We start from the raw sequence: 19,708 nt of genomic DNA on the forward strand, positions 1-19,708 counted from the left end.
GGTGAATTCTTCCAGCAATCTGGGTGTTGTTATATGCTCATCTCTTCCCATTTAGGCATTTCTGTTGAAATGTGTTGTCTTTCGTTTTTATGATTATCATGATATTCATTTTTGGGGCACTTGAATTAATAATTTCCGCAATGCATGGGCATGCATATGTCTTGGTTTCTTGTATTTTAGCTTTTCTCGGCATAAGTATGCAAGTTACCAAGATTTTTGTCTCTCTTCAAGGGAATTCGCCACATTCTTCTGTTCTTGCGCATCCTGCTAGTGTCTATCAGTGGCCTCTATCAGCCCATTTGTCACATCATCTCTATGTTGTTGGATGGCACATCATTTTTTTGTCCTACGCATAGAGCTTGAATAGTATAAGTTTGACATTTTATGATTTGATTCTCTTAGTTTTTGGATAATACATGTTTGCATATGTTTCTGTTCTGAAATGTGTCAGGTGCCATCATTTGTCTTGCAAAAGCCGAATATTGTTTTTCTTGCTTTTGTATCATGTTTGCTTTCTAGTTGATGCTGTATGTGACAAGAAATGCCAGATTGGTTCTCAATTCAAACTAATTTACCTATACCTTTTTTATTTTATATTATGACAGGAAGCTGATGTTAAAAAACTTCAAGATACAGATTATGGTATTTTGAAGGTAGGTTTATCATTCTTTTGGAAAGTCGTTTGTTACTCTTCTATTTCCTCTTATTTGTACATATTTTGAGCACAAAATCTGTCCAACTGAAATTTCTTGTTTGTCATTGTGTCAATAAATTGATGCGCAAAATTTTTTTTATACAATTTATTGGAGTTTCCAGCTTCTCACTCTGGGACTATGTTACCAGGATGCAAGTTTACTGAGGTTCCTTGTTGATGTAAGGGGGGAGGATGTTGATGATGTCCAGGTAAGAAGGGAATTCCTTGTAAAAGGAATAGAAGTCCTTGTTGCATGAAGATTAACATATGTTAATAATTAAGTTCTGAAAGGGGATTAAACATCATAATGCAATTCTAATGCTGTGCTCAGATTATTATCTTATATGGTTTTGTTTTCATTTACTTTGGGACAAGTAATCTTTTACTAAATCTAACCAGCATTCCCCTACAGCTTCGAGATGATCTGATGACATTGCTCATTGCTGGACACGAAACTACGTCAGCAGTTCTTACATGGACAATCTTTCTACTTGCGCATGTGTGTAACCAACCCTTTTTGTTATTTTAATTTTTTTTAATTTTTTTTTGGTGAAGCATGTCAATATGCCTTGAAAATCACTTGTATATATTTTTTCTTATTTTGTGGTTATTAGCATATTATTCCTAATAGTTCTTGTGGCTTCGATGCAGCACCCCTCCAAAATGAGGAAGGCTCAAGCAGAGATTGATGCTGTACTTCAATCAAGTGAATTGAATTTTGAAAGTCTTAAGAATTTGGAGTAGGTGACTAATCTTTGAAGATCAACCAACCTACATTTCTTGTTGGGAATCCTTTGTCTTTGAACTGAAACTATATATAACATATGTTATTGTTTTTAAAGTTGCAGCAAACTTCTAAGTATAATGAATATTACAAATTAGAAACATTACCTAAAGGACCTAGTAAACATTGGATATTTTCCATGATTTCATTTTCTCATATATTCCTGAGAAACCTCTCTTACTAGCTTCCCAAACTTCTTTTTTGGTCAAATAATTCCTCAACTTCTATCTTGTCATGAGACCTCAGGTTATCTTGGAGCGTTTGCGTCTGTTTTCAACATGTAATCCCTAAAGCAATAGAATGAGTGGGTTTTGTTTTATGATGAATTTTGGGATGGAAGAATCAAATACTTGAACATGTCAAATCAAACTATGGCTTGTGATTTCTTAATGAAAAACCACTATTGAAGAGGGCATAATTCTGAGATATAGAGTTTGAGAAATTTATTTTGAGGACTTTTTGGGTAAAAATGGAGGTGCTGAAGGATGCTTTAAAACTAGTGAAGACTTTTATGAGGACTAAGATTCGAGGTATCTGATGAGGTATAATTGGTACTCAGAGGGGGACTTGTATCTTCATTTGTCCTTCGTTGTTGTATATACAAGTATTCAACATTTTTATCCTTTTGTAAGCCACTTGTGATTGGGATGATGGAAGAGGATATCAGAATAACGATGCTTGGCTAAAATTTGGATTTTGTTAAAGGTATTACTCTATAAAGATAGGGGAAAGAAGCTTTCTTAGGTAGGGCTATCCATCCTAGTCCTGGAAATTCGGCAGTAAACATTTATAATTTATTGGACTACCATGAGTGGTCAGTACTGATCTAAGCTGTAACTTAGTAAGCATCCATAGGTGTTTAGTTTGCTAGGTTTTTTCTTTTGTATCTTGCGGCTGAAAGGGATTGACATCCCTTGATAGATTTTAGTTGGATGTGTGAGGATAAAAGCTTAGGATCCTTATAAAGCTCGATGAAGAAAGGACACTGTTAGAGGAAGTTGCAAATAATTAGGCTTGTGGATATTTGTGGAACCAGCTTGTAAAGGATTGGATTAAGTGGAATGATCTCATGCATGGCTTCTTTGAATCCTCTCTAAATTTCCAAAAAAAAGAAATTCTGGCCACAAAATTTTAAGTTGCATTTTATGAGAGTACTAAAGAGTCTTGCATTAAATTTCAGCACAAAATATTTTGTGCGAAAAACTACCCTTTTAGTTTTTTATACTTGAGGATTAAGGGATAGAAAGTGGTATATGTTAATTATTGAGGTGTTGTGCAGTAAGTTTTAAGTAAGATAATTCCACTACCTCATTGCAGCAGTATAGAACTTGCAAATGATAGTTATTGGAAGGACTCCATAAAAAATTAGGTTAACATCTGGGACCTCTAGAAACTTTCTTTTACAATGGCTTAGAAGGGAATTTTTCATGGATTGTGTGACTCAATTAATAGATTCTCTATTGTTGAATAGAGAAGAGAGCAAAAGACAGAGGTAGTCCACATACTAAAGATTTGTAGATTTACACTTAAACATTTTACGTTGAGTGTGGTTGTACCATATTGGGATTGGGTGATGGTCTTGAGCCTTTTCTGTTCCACACTAGGGCATAAGAGTTATAAGATATGGTGAACCCCATGGCCATATCTCTTTTTCGTCTATCTCTATTTATTAATTGTTTTTGTGGTTGCCCGTTAGTTTTCGCGTCTTGATGTAGGACAAGATGCCTCTTATTTTTGGATTTTCATGTTTAATTTTAAAAATTTATTTTTGGAACTTTCTTGGGTTACGTTTTTAGGATACTTTTAGTTTTTAGGTATTCTAGGGATTTTTATTTTTAGAATTTTGGGAGTTGTTTAGAAAAGTGGTTAAAAGTGATAAACGAATTATTTGTTTTACCTAGGGTAAAAATGTAATTACAAATTTTATTTTAATTGGTTTTTTATTTCCATTAGAAATAGGATTTCTTGGGTTCTAAGTAAAGTTTGTTATTTATCTATGGGAGTTCTATTAGGGTGTTTTCCATAGAGTCTTGAGTTTTAAGATTTTCTTGGTTTTTATTTCCATTAAAATTAGGATTTCTTGGGTTCTAAGTAATGTTTGTTATTATTTATAGGAGTTCTAATAGGGTGTTTTCCATAGAGTCTTGAGTTTTGAGATTTTCCTTTTCTGGTTTAATAGCTGTAGAGCCATTGGAGCCTGACTTATAAACTTCCTCTTTAATTTTCCAGTAAGTAGATTATTGGAGTTTTTTCCCCATAAAATTCATTCTACTTCACATCCATGTTTATTGGGTTTAGTTTTTCATCTGGGATTTTACATATTATTTTCTTTCAAAGAAGCAAGGGCTAGCATTGTCTATTGGCCTAATAGATCTCAAAATAGGTGGTCTGTGCTTGGAAAGGAAATCTACAAGTTGAACAAGCCCCATGAGTTGGTTTTCCAAGCTCTTGCTTGTTGGACATAATATGTTCTGGACACATAGTGGGCATAAGTTGTTGAAGAAAAGGAATTTTAGTTGATTGTAAACCCTTAGAAACGTGAGGTCAATTTTTTCCCTTTTATAACTTTGGTAAGTCAACGTGATTTAGCCAAGTTCATGTCTATGCGAATGTGAACTCAGGTAAGGACAAAGCATGTTAGACAGTCTCTGTAGGGGCTTTCTATAGATTGAAGAAGGTATTTCTAGCAGCTAACATCGGGATTTGCATCTATCTTGAGATGATTTATTCCCAACAGGATGTTGTTAGCAATGGCTCCAACATAGCACATTTGAGATGATTACTCCAAAAGGGACATGCTGAACCATGGCTCAACATTGAACATTATTGATCAAGCTTTCGCTTAACAATAAGAAATATTGATGGGATTTTCTTCACATGGGGTCTTGACTATGTGTCCCGTCATTTTCACCTTATAAACAAATTCTAGGTAGACACCATTTGTCTTGCAATTGTGAGATTTTTGTCTACTTGTGTGTATCATGGACTAAGGCATGACTAATGGAATCCAAACAAGATCCTATAGTTACTATAGAATCTACAGGTTGTTCCATAGGGCTGTTACCTGGCCCAGGCTGGCCTTTGGGCTTTCGAGACTAGCCGTGTTTTGGGGTGGGTACGGGCCCTATGCTAAGGTTCGGGGATGGGCTTTGCAGGCCTAAAACATTTTCAGGTTGGGCCTAGGCTAGCATTGGGAAATCTTTTTAAGTATATCACATGTAATAAACAACTATTTCCCCATAATTGTATAGGGCCCTGGCCGTTTTTTTCCAGCCTCGCCAAGCTCGAGCTCAAGCTCGGGCTGGCACGGCCTGAGCTTATTAACAGCCCTAATTGTTAACCTTTCTCCTAAAGGATATAGTTGTCTGAACTCCATGATGTCATCGAGGGACTCTAGTATGAGTTCCTTAAGGTCCTAGTTTTATGTCAAGAAAGTAGCACTGAATCATAGTCTGCAGATCAAGATCATGTTATAGGAAACTCCATCATATGTGTTGAAAGAGGGAGGCTCAAGGAGGTCAGAGAAGCTTGGTACCCAAGAAGGCTAAATAAGCCGACCTGAGAGAGGATAGAAGAGGATGTGTTATTTCATGAAGCTCATGGTTCCCTTGAAATCTTGAGATGCTCTAGTATATGCAAATAAGGATGAGCAAGTTCTGGGATAGAAGTAATGGAACAGAGTGAAGTAAATCAAATCCACTCTAAAATACTTGATCAAATTTGGGAAAGGGGTTGGGGCATCAGTGGTTAGGGAGGCGGATGCCTCAACATAATGTCTCACCCTCCATTCCCACCGTTAATATTTAAAAAAACAAAAAGAAAAAAAAAACTTGACCAAATTTTCTCTCATAAGAATCAGAGGAAATTGATCACGTGGTTTGATTTGTAAATTCTCCTTTGCAGCACCCTTGTGTATCTAACAATTCTTAAAATAATTGAATGTTACTCTAGGGATTAAAACAAAATCATAAAATTGTTTTTCTTGGAAGAGAATCATGATTACAAGGATATTTGATCAATAATATGGCAGCACTAAATATCGTGGAAGAAACCCTTCTTATATTGTCATGGAAACTTGTCATGGTGATATCAGTCATTCTACATAATCATGTACAACCCTCTAACTCTAGATTCTGTGACATAATTGGGCATCTAATAGTCGAAATTTATATACTTTATCCCTATGCCTCTGTTTTGTACTGCCTAGCATACATGATTGCAGTACATATTTTATGCTAAGATTGATTGCAGTACATATTTGTATGCTAAGATGAGGCTGAGCTGTGTTGTGGAAATTTTATGTTGTATCTACAACAAATTATGACTATATATATGTTCCAATTCTCAGGTATATTAGGCTTAGTGTTGTGGAGGCTCTGCGTTTGTATCCTCAACCACCACTACTCATTAGACGTTCACTCCGGCCTGATATTCTGCCAGGTCAATCTCTTCTCTGAATCCACAAGTTGAAAGAAATGGAAATTTTCATAAGAATCGGGTTCACTATCATGTTTAATGTATTAGAGTGGTAATTTTTATGTGAAAGGGATTATATGTATCATTAAATATTTTGTTGCTACATGTTTCTCATAGAAAGTTCAACATGTAGAGTAATATTGCTGAAGATCTTTTGCATGCAGAATTATAATCTGAACACTGTCGCAAGATGGAAATTTTGCATTCAGATTATTCAGAAAGAAAATTTTGTAGGCAAATTTATTCAGTTTATTTGTATAAATCTTTATGAATAGTTTGCAATTCATTTTTTTTCTTTTAACACTTTTTTTCTTTTGTTATGATCAGTGGTTTAAAAAACGGATCGGTGACCCAGATCGGGCATCCCAAAAACCGATTCGGATCGGTGAATCGGCGATCCGGATTGGTAATCGGGCCGAATTGCTCTGATAAAGCCTTAAAAAAATTCAAAAAAATTATTAAAATTCATTATAAATGTTGTTTTCTAATAATCCAATAAAAAATGAGGGTACTACATTATTAACTTTCATTGTTTTCATCAATTTATGAATATTGAGATGTTCTTTCCCTGTATGAACTTATGTTGACCATTAAATTTACATCATACAAAAAAAATCATAGAATTACCGTGGATTAAGTATATAATCATATATAGACTACAATAAAGAGTTGACTAAATCGATGAAAAATTGGACACTAAAATCTCGAATTGGCGGAAAACCCAAATCCACTAAGAAAACCCAAATTATTACAACCTAACTAACTATAATATTATATACCAAACAATATTTTATAATTATTTTATTATATAAATAATAACAAATCCAAAATATTTTAGAATATCATCTAATTTAAAATGTATTATTGACAACTGTAAGAAAAATAGTACACTACATGATTTATAATACAAAAATTAATAAATACAATAAAAGATTTGGTTATCAATGTAGAAATTATTAGAATGCGTACCAATTTTCTTGAATTTTTTAGGTTTCTAGAATAAATTAGTGGAAGAGATTGTTAGTAGAAAGAGAGAGATTTCAAATGGCCTCATTGTATGAATCCTATCTTTAAATTAATAGTAGTAAATTTATGTTAAAGACCATCATTTTATAAAAGTAAAAAATATAATTAGACCATTTATTCCTAGGTTGCATGAAAAAATACGTTTTATTTTTTTGACAGGAAATACTTATTGTGTTATCTTTTACTTTTTTTTAAAAGAAAAATATGATACTTGTCTTTGTTTTTTTTTTTGACAAAAGAAGAAGATGTTGTATCACATTTTTTTTTACTTGTTGTATTACTTTTTATTTTTTTTTACAAGAAAAATAAAAAAATGATGCTGCCAAAGTACATTTTATTTTTTTATGCTTTTTGTTTTATTTTTTTGCAAGAAATACTTGTTATCTTACCTTGTATTTTTTTTACAAGAAAAATAAAAAAATGTTGTATTATCTTTTTTATGTTTATCTTGAAAAGCATTTTATTTTATATTTTTTCTATTTTTTTACAACAGTATTTTCTGCCTTTGTTTATTTTTTTGACAACAAATTGTATTTTTTTTACAAGAAAAATAAAAAAATGTTGTATTATCTTTTTTATCTTTATCTTGAAAAGCCTTTTATTTTATAGTTTTTCTATTTTTTTACAACAGTATTTTCTGCCTTTCTTTATTTTTTTGTTGTGCACTAAGGGGTTCGAACTCAAAAAAATTTTTGTTGTGCGCTACAAGGTTTGAACTCAAGACATCCACCGAAAAATCGGTGTTGTCAACCAACCCGGCCACGTCGCCTCATGTAATTCTATTAGCTTCTATAATATTATATATTCAATCATCTTGTTTTAATGATTTTTTGTGGGAATTATGCCACATCGAAGGATGAGTGTTGCTTGGTTCGCTATAAAGTCATATATAATAGACACTCCATTGCACGTGTAGAAAAGTGAGGGGGCAGACGTGAGGTGAGTTACCACGTGTTGCTCCCTTGAGGCGGCCGCGTGTGCCACGTGTCACTCCCATGAGGCGGCTACGTGTAAACCCAAAAAATACCGGTTTTTTTGGTGAGACTCACGATTCACTATTGGGAATCGCTCGGTTCTCTCTGGACACGGGTGATTCTCGGTTTTTTCGTGGAACCGGTTTGGTAGCAGACGATTCCCTAGTCGAACCGGGCGAGTCCGGCTCGACTCGGCGAGTTTTTAAACACTGGTTATGATCTTGGTAATCCAATTATTGTATCTTTAGCTTTTTACATGTTCTGATTTACACATGCACTCTAAAATTGTAGGTGGATTGACTGGAGATAAAAATGGGTATTCAATTCCTGCTGGGACTGAAATCTGTCTTTCTGTAAGTATAGTATATCTCTTGATGTGTCTTTTATGCAGTTCGATGAAGATTTCATATCTAATATGGAAAAATATTTTATTGAACTCAACTAATTCCAATAATGAATACATAATGCTTCATATCCACTTCTTTCAGCTGAAAGTCCATTTTTCATATTTCAGTCAAAAGTTCCTTTTAAGTTGTAATATTAGATTTGATCTTACCAATTTTTCTCTCTTATAAAAAAATATGATTTTTGTTTCAAAATAAAACATATATTAGACTTTTTGCATGTGTGTTTTTTTTGACTTGTATATGCATACAAGAGTTTAAAACTTGGATTATTGGAGACCTAGAAGATCAAAACTTAAATTAACAGAAATCTAGAAGATTGCAACTTGCCCAAACTTGAAAGTTGAACTTGAAATAAAATAACACTCACTTCCATTCATCCAACATTGTGAATATGGATTATGGACCCTATGCTGCATAAAGACTATTGGATTATCACAAAAACAATGAGGCAATAAATTAAATGCCAAATTGCTAATTGAGATTTATCGTCAAGGTCCACATCCTCATCACGAGTATAACCATCTCCATCATTACTGTCCCTTACATCTGATGCTAACTCATCACCATCGGAATGATTCCCCTCCTGGACATAATGCTCTTCTTTCTCCATCTCCTCTGACTGTCTGCTTCTCCTCCTCCTCTAATGTCCTCAAGCTCTTCCTAGAAGATCTAGTGGCCCAAACATGGCTCGATGCGTTTCCAGCTGCTTCATGAACTTGGTCCCAACTCAAACTCCCTATCAGGATGGCATGATCATTTCCAGCATCAACCAGCCATTCACTGAAATTATCCATATCTCTCAGCAGTGAGGTGTATATAAAAGTGCTTGACATTTATAACAGAGTATAATTATAATAGTAATGTAGTATTGTTATATATCTATATTACTACTTCACAATTATGTAAATCAATTACTCAATTCACAAAGTCATAATGAGAAACTACAAAGATTATTTGGATGATGTTTAACCCTCTGCCTTATTGAACTATCTGTCCCAACTATGAGAACTTAAACAAATTCACCGCATTTTTAGGAGCTCTGGGTGTCCCATGTTGGGGTTGTCATGTTGTACATATTGAAACTATCCATGATGCAACCCCTTGGAATTAATCTCATAATAAAGAAAAAAAGGAAGCACGGTTGAGAAAATACGCTGTTGCATGCAAAGGCCTATATAAATATGAACGAGGGGTAAATGCTTTTTTTCACATGATACCCATAGTTTTTTCTTTTTAATATATCTTATCCTTAGCAACCTCCATTGCTTTGTGAATATGACCCATGGGTGGTTCTTTCTTACGACCACCATGCGCAACATCTTCACCACCAAATGATCAAATGCTTGGTGGGAGGAGACCACCCCATTCCAAAACTCGGGTTGTAAAACAATATGAGAAATGGTCTTCCCTTTGTGATGCAAAATTGAATAAACAAAGAAAAGACTCCCAAAAGTTTGATAATTTGATTGAAAATAAAAAGGGGGAACCGTTGAAGCTTATAGGCGAAGCTTCTAGTGTCCTTTGCTTCCAACTAGGAAATACCAAGCAAAGTATCCAAATCTCTGAAAGCAAAAGCCTATACCAACCTATATTTATGATCAAAACTTAGCTTGAATATTAAGAAATCCTAATTCTAATATCTTAGCTTGAACTTTAACAAATCCTACTAGTATAAGTTGAACTCGTAATTACTACTTTTACACCTTTGTCCTTCAAAAAATAAGATAAGATAAATTTGTCTTGAAAACAAATCTTGAGTGGTAGCGTAACATCTAGAAGCCCTGATTTTTGTTTTGATGCCAGAATAACTATTATGGCCCCATTCTTGAAGTGGTAACATGAGTTCTATAATGCAGATTTTGCCCAACTAATTTGGCCAAAATATACTTGGCGCGAGTCTCACCCTGTTAAAGAGAATTCACCCTTGAGTTCTGATCATCTGTGAATTTCTTCAATGCTTCTTCATCAGTTTGCTTTAGCGCCTCTAAATTCCATCAATTCTATGGCTTAAGGTTCCATTGGACCAAATACCGACTATATGAACATTAACGGGAGGTAATGGTTCAAATGTAAATTGTTTTTTGGATTTTCTCTCCCCTTGCTTAGGTACCACTCAACAACTTCTGTATCAACAAGCTCTCCATCAGAGATAGAAGAGGCTCCATACCATTTTGGAAGCTCAATCTTGCATCGTTACTGTTCTTCTAGATCACTTGATGAGGGCCAATTTTCTTGTACTTGAGCTCCGGATATGTACTACTAGGGAAGTGCTCCTCTAAAGTCAATGAAATCTATGACTCAAGTTTTCCCTTCCATTGGACCAAATACGGACTTTGGGATTAACTAGGGTGGTGGGGTGGAGGGCAATAATGGTCTGAATGAGGAGAATCTTTTGGATTTTTTCACCATCCTTCTTAGGCATCCTTCTGAAGGTGTTCAGTTCAGTCTTCAACATCATCACTTACTTTCTCTTTCTTGGGTAGAGGAACTAAATATTAGCACTTTGTGGGGTAACTGCATATGCATTTTCTCAAAAGTTGACTTTCTTGTGTATCAATTGACTATGCTATTACAAGAAAATTCTGCTTGAGGCGAAATGTGATCTTATTATGAAGGCTTATCTCATGCGAGGCTCCTTAATAGATTCATACTATTAACAACTTTGGTATGATCATTAGTCTTGGGATTACAAGCATTACTATACTGGAGCCATGTGCCTAACGCCTTCCTTGGGGTACAGTAAACGTGCTTCATGAACCTCGTAACTTGATCAAAAGTAATGGCCTTAGGAATTCCACGTAGTTGAATGGACAATTTAGCTACATGCTTGCATCAAGAGTGTTCTTGCAAGGTATAAAGTGATCCATCTTCGAGAAACGATCCACCACCACAAGTATGGATCCTAGGAAGTTCCATCACAAAGTCCACACTGGCATTTGTCATGACGCGGTACGAATTGACAGAGGGAAGTACAAGCTACGAGCCTTTGACTAGCTGATAGGCCCTGTATCCTTCTACATATTGGCTAACATCTTTCTCGAGTTTTGGCCAATAATATTTCTCATGCGCCAGGGAATGGTTTTGTCTAGCTTTAGTCTAGCCTTAAGTGTCCATTGATGCTTCCCCACACAACCCGCCAATGATTTGAATTCGAAGAGACCCATGTAGAATGCATAGCAGGCTTTCTTAAGCAGAGGTTAGTGGCATTTGATTGGGGAAAGACTCACTATCCAACCAATGAAAGCTCAAGAAAACAAGATCTCTTGCTCAATGCATCAACTGCCTTATTTCTACTGCCCAATTATGCCAATAACAAAAGAAAACCTCTACAAATAAGGAAATCCATTCGTGTGACCCCTGTTCAACCTTTCTTGAACACTAAAAAATTTCAACGCCTCATGTTATGAAAGATAAACTCCCTCCGGAATTCCGGATGAGATAATGTCACCAATGCCTGCATTATAGCATCAATTTCATGGCACAAGTAGAGCACTGAGTCTTGGATTTATTCAACTTTTCATGAAAAAGGCTATGGCCTTACCTTCTTGGCTAAGGACAACCCCAATACTCACATGCAAAGCATCACTCTACTTGGAAAACAACCTAGAAGATCCAAAACAGAAGCAGTAGTCATCTTGTCTTTTATAAGCTTGAAGCTCTCTTCAGCTACACTTGTCCCCTCAAATACTTCCTCATGCAATTAGTGATAGGTGCAATGATAGAGTTGAAATTTTTGATAAACTTCCTGTGAAAAGTAGACAAACCAACTTCTCACTTCTCATGTTTTTTGGTGTAGGTCAATCCACAATTGTTTGTATCCTAGCTTGATCAATTTTAATCCCTTTGACTAAAGCAACAAATCCCATAAATACCAAGCTGTCTCTCATAAAAGAACAAGTTTTGAAGATTCACGAATAACTTCTCCTTGCAAAACTATGCTCCCTCCAAAACTTGCCTTAGATGGTCCAAATTCTCAACATCACCAGAGCCGTATATAAGAGTGTCATCAAAATATAGTACCACAAATTTACCAAGAATAGGGCAAAGCACCTGGTTAGTTACTCTCATAAAAGTACTTGGGGCATTCGACAATCCAAATGACATCACAAGCCAAACATACAAATTCTCCCGAGCTTTAAGAGCTGTCTCCCACTCATCCTCAGGGAGATTTTGCATCTGATGATATCCACTTATCAATCAAATTTGGAAACCCTGATAACACATCAAGCATATTATGTAGACAAGTAGTAGGAAAGCAGTTCTTGACTGTAATCTTATTGATTACCCTACTATCCACACTCACACTCATGCTCCAAGAACCATATTGCTTTGGAGATAGAGGGTATGGACAAATCATAGATGAACTCTCTCGAATTAACCCCTTATTTAACATTTTTAGTTCTCGATGCTGTTCTTCATGGTCTTTTGGACTCATCCTGTTAATAGGGCAGGTTAGGAAGAGTAGCACTAGGGACAAATCAATGCGATCTTGTAATCTCTCATGGGGATAAACCATTATGCAACTCCTCAGGATAGCATCTACAAACTCCTCAATTAACGGTGAAACAGGGTCTGGAATAGAATTAAGACAAGAGTCACCCTTTTCTACTATAGATATAGAAACTGATTTAAAGAGAATATAACCATAGTTGCTGGGGTCTTCCCTCCTAGGTGACGATCCTACTCTAGAATCTCACTCCAGCGCTCCAAGAAAGGGATCTTCAAGGAATCTCAATTTTAACTTTTGGTACATTGATCCCTACTGTTAGGTATCTTAATCCCCACCTCGGAGACCATGACAACGAGCAAATTGATAATCTTTTAATTTATAATCACCTAGCAATACAACTATACATTTTATAGTGTTGCATTGCTTGATGGTTCTAAGTAAAGAGATCCTTACTTTAAAGAATGCATATAGTCATAGACTGTATATATTGTTTACGGTTGGGAGCAAGATCCCCAAAATGTTAAAATTGAGATGCCAAAAGGTTGGGATCAAGGTCCCTAATATTTGGGGATCTCATCCCTAACATACGCATTGTATCCCCAAAATGTTGAAATTGAGATGCCAAAAGGTTGAGATCGATATCCTTAATATTTGGGGATCTCGATCCCCAACATATGTATTGTATGGGTGGCAATCCCAACCATAGGGATCTTCTAGCCTTTCAGGATCCCTTACTATCGATCCCAATCCCAATCTCGCTCCCGATCCCAACAAATGTGAATATGGCCTCTCCCTCCACCTTCGATTCAGGCTGATTGCCCTCCTTTTTTTTTTTTTTGGGCAATTTAGTGGGGAAGACATGCCCCACCTGTTTTTTCAATAGATTAGGGATTACATTTTGGAGTTAATTGGGATGTCAGCGGTAGGAATGGATACCACGATGTGGTAACTGGGTGTGTGGATGCTAACACCACGACCCCAGCCCCTTTTCTGATTGCCCTCCTTTAAAAATTGAAAAGTGATCGTAACCCCCATTCTTCCAAAAAGTATGTGTATTATGTTTTCCATGGTGTATAAGAGATTGATCATACTGCCATGGGTGACTCAATAATATATGAGTTGCATCCATGGGCAAAATACCTTGCACCAAGCAGATCCGTAAAACATTTTCTTCAAGAGGCTCTTCATCATAGATAGACCCGCATCGATGCCTACTTCATAATCATCCCCTCTTCCGGATTTTGAAGATGCTTGTTTTCAGCAGGGCCTTTATCGTCTTTGGATACATCACTGAGCCAATAACTTGAACCAACCACTCTCTGTTTCTTTGAAGACGACCCCCAACCAGAGAAGTTATTTACATAGCTCCTCTTGAACTTTGTTTCAACTTTTAGGGCTGGTTGACATGTGTATTCGAGATTGAAAATTCAATGCAAAATTAACTCATCTTGAATCTGAATTTTCATGCCACTCACAGACCTTGCAACAGACCGTTCATCATTCTGTTGATATTGTTACCTCATCAATAGGTAACTCATTTCTGTATTCTTGCATGCTCAACTCTTTTTGTGGAAGATGTTCAAATATTTAAAATATATTTTGTGCATAATCAAAGGAAACAAACTTTTCCTAGCGACTTCATCTTCCTCCAAGTTGCGATTTTATCTTTCTCTTTTCAAACTCGACTTGTAACCACTGCCACCAAATTAGGCTCTAGTCCGTCTAAGTAGCCATGAATTTGACCTTCTTCTCCTTTGATAATTCTTTCCACTAAAAGGTCTTGATACTAGGAACCCAATTTAGAATATCATCAAGCTAAAACTTTCCTGAAATTTTAGGCACATTTACCTGAAAATTGTTGTAAAATCGGGATAACCCAATTACCCCTTTTTGAGCAAATCAGGATATTTCAAATCCCACTAGATGTGGTGAACTCCACCACAATGATTTCAACACTCAAATAACATGCCCAAGATTTAATTACAAGTGTAATATAATTGGAAAAAATAAATAAACAAGAAAGCAAATAATATGGAAAATCATCAAAGCACAACACAAATGAAAATAGAGAGGGACACGCACATTTACGTGGTTCACCCAAGATGGGCCACGTCCTTAGGCAAGACCGGAAAGATGTGTTCACTATCAAGAGGAAAACTTACAAGATTGGAATTATGTAAAGTTACCTCATACAATCTCAAGGAAATCTCAAACAAAAGAATTTCCTACTACAAAACCACTTACAATCGACTCATTTTTTCGATTCACCGATGCCGCGAAGAAATGCCGACAAAAACAACCAAAGATGAGCCCCAAATGGTGGTGCTAGGGTTTTGTTGCAAAGTCTCCAATTTCCAACCCCAAGCTTCTCTCTCTACATGTTTCCTTTTCTCTTTACAATAGCTTCCTCACTCACCACACACGTTTCTCTCTCTATCAAAACGCTTTTAAGAGCCTCCACTAAAAAGGTCTATTTTTAGTGACAAAAATACCCTTTAACAAGAAGGAGAATACCATAGGGCCATAAGGTGTGATCTTTGCATCACATCCCAATAATCTTCACCTTGATGCAAAATCACATCATTGCCTTGCCAAACCTTCACTTCTTTCCTTTCTTGAGATTTCGAGAAGTTTGACTCCATTCTAACTTGTCTACTTGGCTTCGTAAGCATATCCATAAAGTTGTCTTCAGTCTTGATCTTGACCAATCAAACTCTTCAACAAATTGACGGATATAGTGATATTGAACCAATATGTGCCTTGAACCAAATGGATAGCACTCATGAATACCGATCCTCCTTCACATGACTCATATGAGTCAAACATGATCAATGCGGGCACATGTGATGGGTGGCTCCACTATCAAGTATCCAATTTTGATAGAATATTGAATTATATGCCACCATGAATACTTCATCTTCAATGAACCCGGATGTAAACTCTTCAACTTGATTTGCTTCATTCTTGGATTCACTTGGCCTTTCACCTCTTGCGATTTCTTTTAAAACAATTCTTCCTTATATGACCGGGCTTCCCACAGCGCCAACACACATTCTTGTTATTGGGCCCTCTAGATTTTGATCGAAATCTTCAACGACTTCTTGAATGATTCCTTGATGAACCACCCCATTCATTCAATTGACCTCTTGCCACAAGAGCTTCCATCTATGACTCGACCAAACTTCCTAAAGATGCCTTCTTTCGAAGGTCAACGGCAGGTAAGGTACTACACACTGACCCCAAATCAAGAGAATCGTCTTTACTACAACTCAATATAGTAACAAGGTTATTATAATATTCTGACAATGAATAAAGCAAGGTGACCACTTTATCTTCATCATCCATTCTCGCACCAATACTCTCAAGTTGACAAATAATGTTATTAAACTCATTCAAGTGTTCCGACACATTTGTACCCTCTTTCATTCTTAAGGAATACAATTTCCTTTTTAAGAAAATTCATTTTGTGAGAGATTTTGTTTGATACAAACTTTCTAATTTTCCCTACAAATCTTTTGCCGACTTTTCCCCATCAATGTTAAACAACACGTCATTCGCCAAACACAAGCGAATAGTCGCCCGTGCCTTCATATCGAGTTCATCCCAATCATCATCGGTCATATTGATCAGTTTTTTATCTTTTCCAAGTAATGCCTTGTGTTGCCCTTTATGTACCAATAAATCTTGTATTTTTATTTTCCACATTTCAAAATTATATTTCTCATTAAACTTCACCACTTCAAACTTGTGAGATGCCATTTTCTCAAAAATACTATACTAATTCCTTGAGCTCTGATACCACTTGTGAAATCGGGATAACCCAATTTCCCCTTTTTGAGCAAATCGGGATATTTCAAATCCCACTAGATGGTGAGCACTCGACCATAATGATTTCAACACTCAAATAACACGCTCAAGATGCAATTACAATTGCAATATAATTGGGAAAAATAAATAAGAAAGAAAGCAAGTATAATGGGAAATCATCAAAGCATAACACAAACAAAATTACAGAGGGACATATACATTTACGTGGTTCACCCGAGATGGGCTACGTCCATGGACAACTTACAAGATTGGGATTATGTAGAGTTACCTCATACAATCTCAAGGAAGCTCAAACGAAAGAACTTTCTAACACAAAACCACCTACAATCGACTCCTTTCTTCGATTCACCGATGTCGCAAAGAAATACCGACAAAAACAACCCAAGATGAGCCCCAAATGGTGGTGCTAGGTTTTTGTTGCAAAACCCCCAATTTCCAACCCCAAGCTTCTCTCTCTAAAAGTTCCCTTTTCTCTTTACAATAGCTCCCTCACTCACCACACACGTTTCTCTCTCTATCAAAACCCTTTTAACAGCCTCCATTAAAAAAGTATATTTTTAGTGACAAAAATACCCTTTAACAAGAGGGAGAATACCATAAGGCCATAAGGTGTGATCTTTGCATCACATCCTAACAAATACCACGACCCTACCCTTAAAGAACCCAAACCAACCAAGCCTCTAATGTGGGATTTTCTCTTCTCTGTTTATTGAACGGGTTCACCGCTGCAGAATCAGACCCATCAATCACGAATGGATGAACCTCAGTTAGAGCTGGTGTGACGCACCTCTTGCGCCAGCTCCTCAAATCTCATCAGATTATTGAATTCTTTGTATAGGTTTGGATCTACCACCTCTAGCATGACCACCTCACCCTCCTCTAGCTATTGTCATGCAAACTTCAGCATCTCAGGCATTTTGGGATTGACATGCTCTTCTACCGTATGATGCAAAATTGAAGAAAGAAATAGTAGACTCAAAAAACTTGGATAATTTGATTGAAAATAAAAGAGTTGATGCTTACACACGAAGCTTCTATTGTCCTTTGGTCCATATAAGGGAATGCCTAACAAAATCCAAAATTTTTAAGCAAAAAGTTTATAATGACTTATATTTACAATCTGAAACTTAGCTTGAACCTCAAGAAATTGTAATTCTAGTATAACTTGAACCCCTAATTACAACTTAATTTAGTAGTGTCACCTTTGTCCTTGATAAAATAGTAAGACAAATTCATTCTGATGGAAGAAGAGGAGGGGGGTGGAAAGGATACCGCAATTTCTGGAAGCCATAATTTTATTGCTCTGATTCCAGAATGATTATCATGCCCCATTCTAGAAATGATAGCATGAGCTCTATAACACTAAAATTTAAGAAGCTGATTTAGCCTCTGAAGTCCTAAAGGTAGCTCTTGAATCACTATGTGAAGTCCGCCTACATCACGTTGCATGCTTGGATCACTTGCTCTTGCTCCATTGTTTAGAGATAAATATTGCCTTGAGTTTGTCTTTGTGAGCTACTATATTATTATATATAAAGCGAGTGGATGACCCTCACGCCAAGCGTCTTTTTTTGTTTCTTCACTTTTCCTTTTTATTTGTACATATCTTATTTTTATCCTTAACTATTAATTAAGGAAAAATTTTATACAAGGTTCCAACCTTAAAATGTAGAACTACGGATGCACTTCAAAAATTCATCGGAAAAGGTTGTTTTAATGTTGAGAAACCCTCTAATTGAGCATCTTCACATCAAGACGTATGATTATGAAAAAAAAAAGATTTTGAGTCTTAGAAATAGTGCATCTTACAGCACATTATCTTGACCGTCCATTTTCAAAATTTTCATTCATTTATAGATCTACTTGATTTTAACCATTTTTGAAGTTTAAAATTTTATAATTAGATATGAAAATAGATTTTAAGATAATCCTAAGAATATTTTACATCAAAATTATATGTTATGATCAAATCTGAAGGTGTGCCTTAATTGGATTGTTTAAAGATTGCCACTTTATGGAAACCACACCCATTAATTAATGCTCACAATTACCATCATCACCATTCTTTCTCTCTCAATATATTCCCTCACATCTTTATCTCTCCTACATTAAGGGAATCAAATCTTTATCTCTCCTATATTAAGGGAATCAAATCTTTATCTCTCCTACATTAAAAGAATGTATAAGCCTCCCTCCCCCCTCCCCGCTCCCCCACATGTACGCCATCACTCTCCCTCAGTCTCGACGTATTATCTCTCTATCCTCTTATGTATATTAATTGTTTATATTAAAAAAATTTATTATTTTTAATGATTTTGATTTTGATTATGATTATTATTGTTAGATGTAACTATTATAATATTAAAAATTACAACTATTTCAATATCATTAACAATATTATTATTGTAATTATAAAACTATAATGAATATTATACAAAAAAAAATAATCAGAACAATTGTTAAATATTATTAGGTTATACGCATATCAGAAATAACTATGCACAATTACATGTGATAATAATTATTGTATTTTTGTAGTTATTATTACTGCAAAAGAATTTATCAATAAGATTTGTTTAATAAGTGACGTAATATAATTTATATAAATATTACCAAATATTATTAAATTTGTATAATCCCTTAGCAGATATATCACTACAAAATTATAACAAATTATTATTAATTACTATGACATGTAATTGTGTATAGTTATTTTTTACTGTTTTTCTTTTTTATATTTTTGATTTTTTTCTTTTCCAAAATAGTACTTACTTATAAGTAAAAAATATATTTACTACTGTAAGTAAAACTAAATTTATTTATATCAGTGTATAATATTAATTAAAAATACAAAGAAAGAAAAACAAATTAATAAGTAATGTAAATGCAAATTACATAGGTGAATAATATAATTGAAATTTATCATCATCATTGTCCAGCCTTATCCCAACTATTTGGTCCACTACATGAATCCTATTCCGCCATTCCGTCTAAATCATATAGTTAAAATTATTTTTAGAAACATAATTACTTCAAAATTCAAGTTATAAATAGAATTATAATCATTTT

General features: G+C 35.2%; 1 protein-coding gene across 4 annotated transcripts in view; it reads left to right on the plus strand.

Moving 5' to 3' along the window:
• Positions 1 to 19,708, plus strand: part of LOC18444387 (cytochrome P450 97B2, chloroplastic) — a 61,747-nt gene that overhangs the window by 38,817 nt on the left and 3,222 nt on the right. For all 4 annotated transcript variants that reach the window (XM_006854560.4, XM_020673771.2, XM_020673772.2 and 1 more), the window contains 6 exons: positions 606 to 653; positions 844 to 903; positions 1,107 to 1,193; positions 1,346 to 1,434; positions 5,827 to 5,918; positions 8,246 to 8,307. In XM_006854560.4, the coding sequence (XP_006854622.2) occupies positions 606 to 653; positions 844 to 903; positions 1,107 to 1,193; positions 1,346 to 1,434; positions 5,827 to 5,918; positions 8,246 to 8,307 (438 nt within the window). The remainder of the gene's footprint in view (positions 1 to 605; positions 654 to 843; positions 904 to 1,106; positions 1,194 to 1,345; positions 1,435 to 5,826; positions 5,919 to 8,245; positions 8,308 to 19,708) is intronic.

Source organism: Amborella trichopoda, chromosome 11, assembly GCF_054954075.1.
Source record: "Amborella trichopoda isolate Santa Cruz 75 chromosome 11, AtrichopodaSantaCruz75HAP2 v2.0, whole genome shotgun sequence".
Lineage (NCBI taxonomy): Eukaryota > Viridiplantae > Streptophyta > Magnoliopsida > Amborellales > Amborellaceae > Amborella > Amborella trichopoda.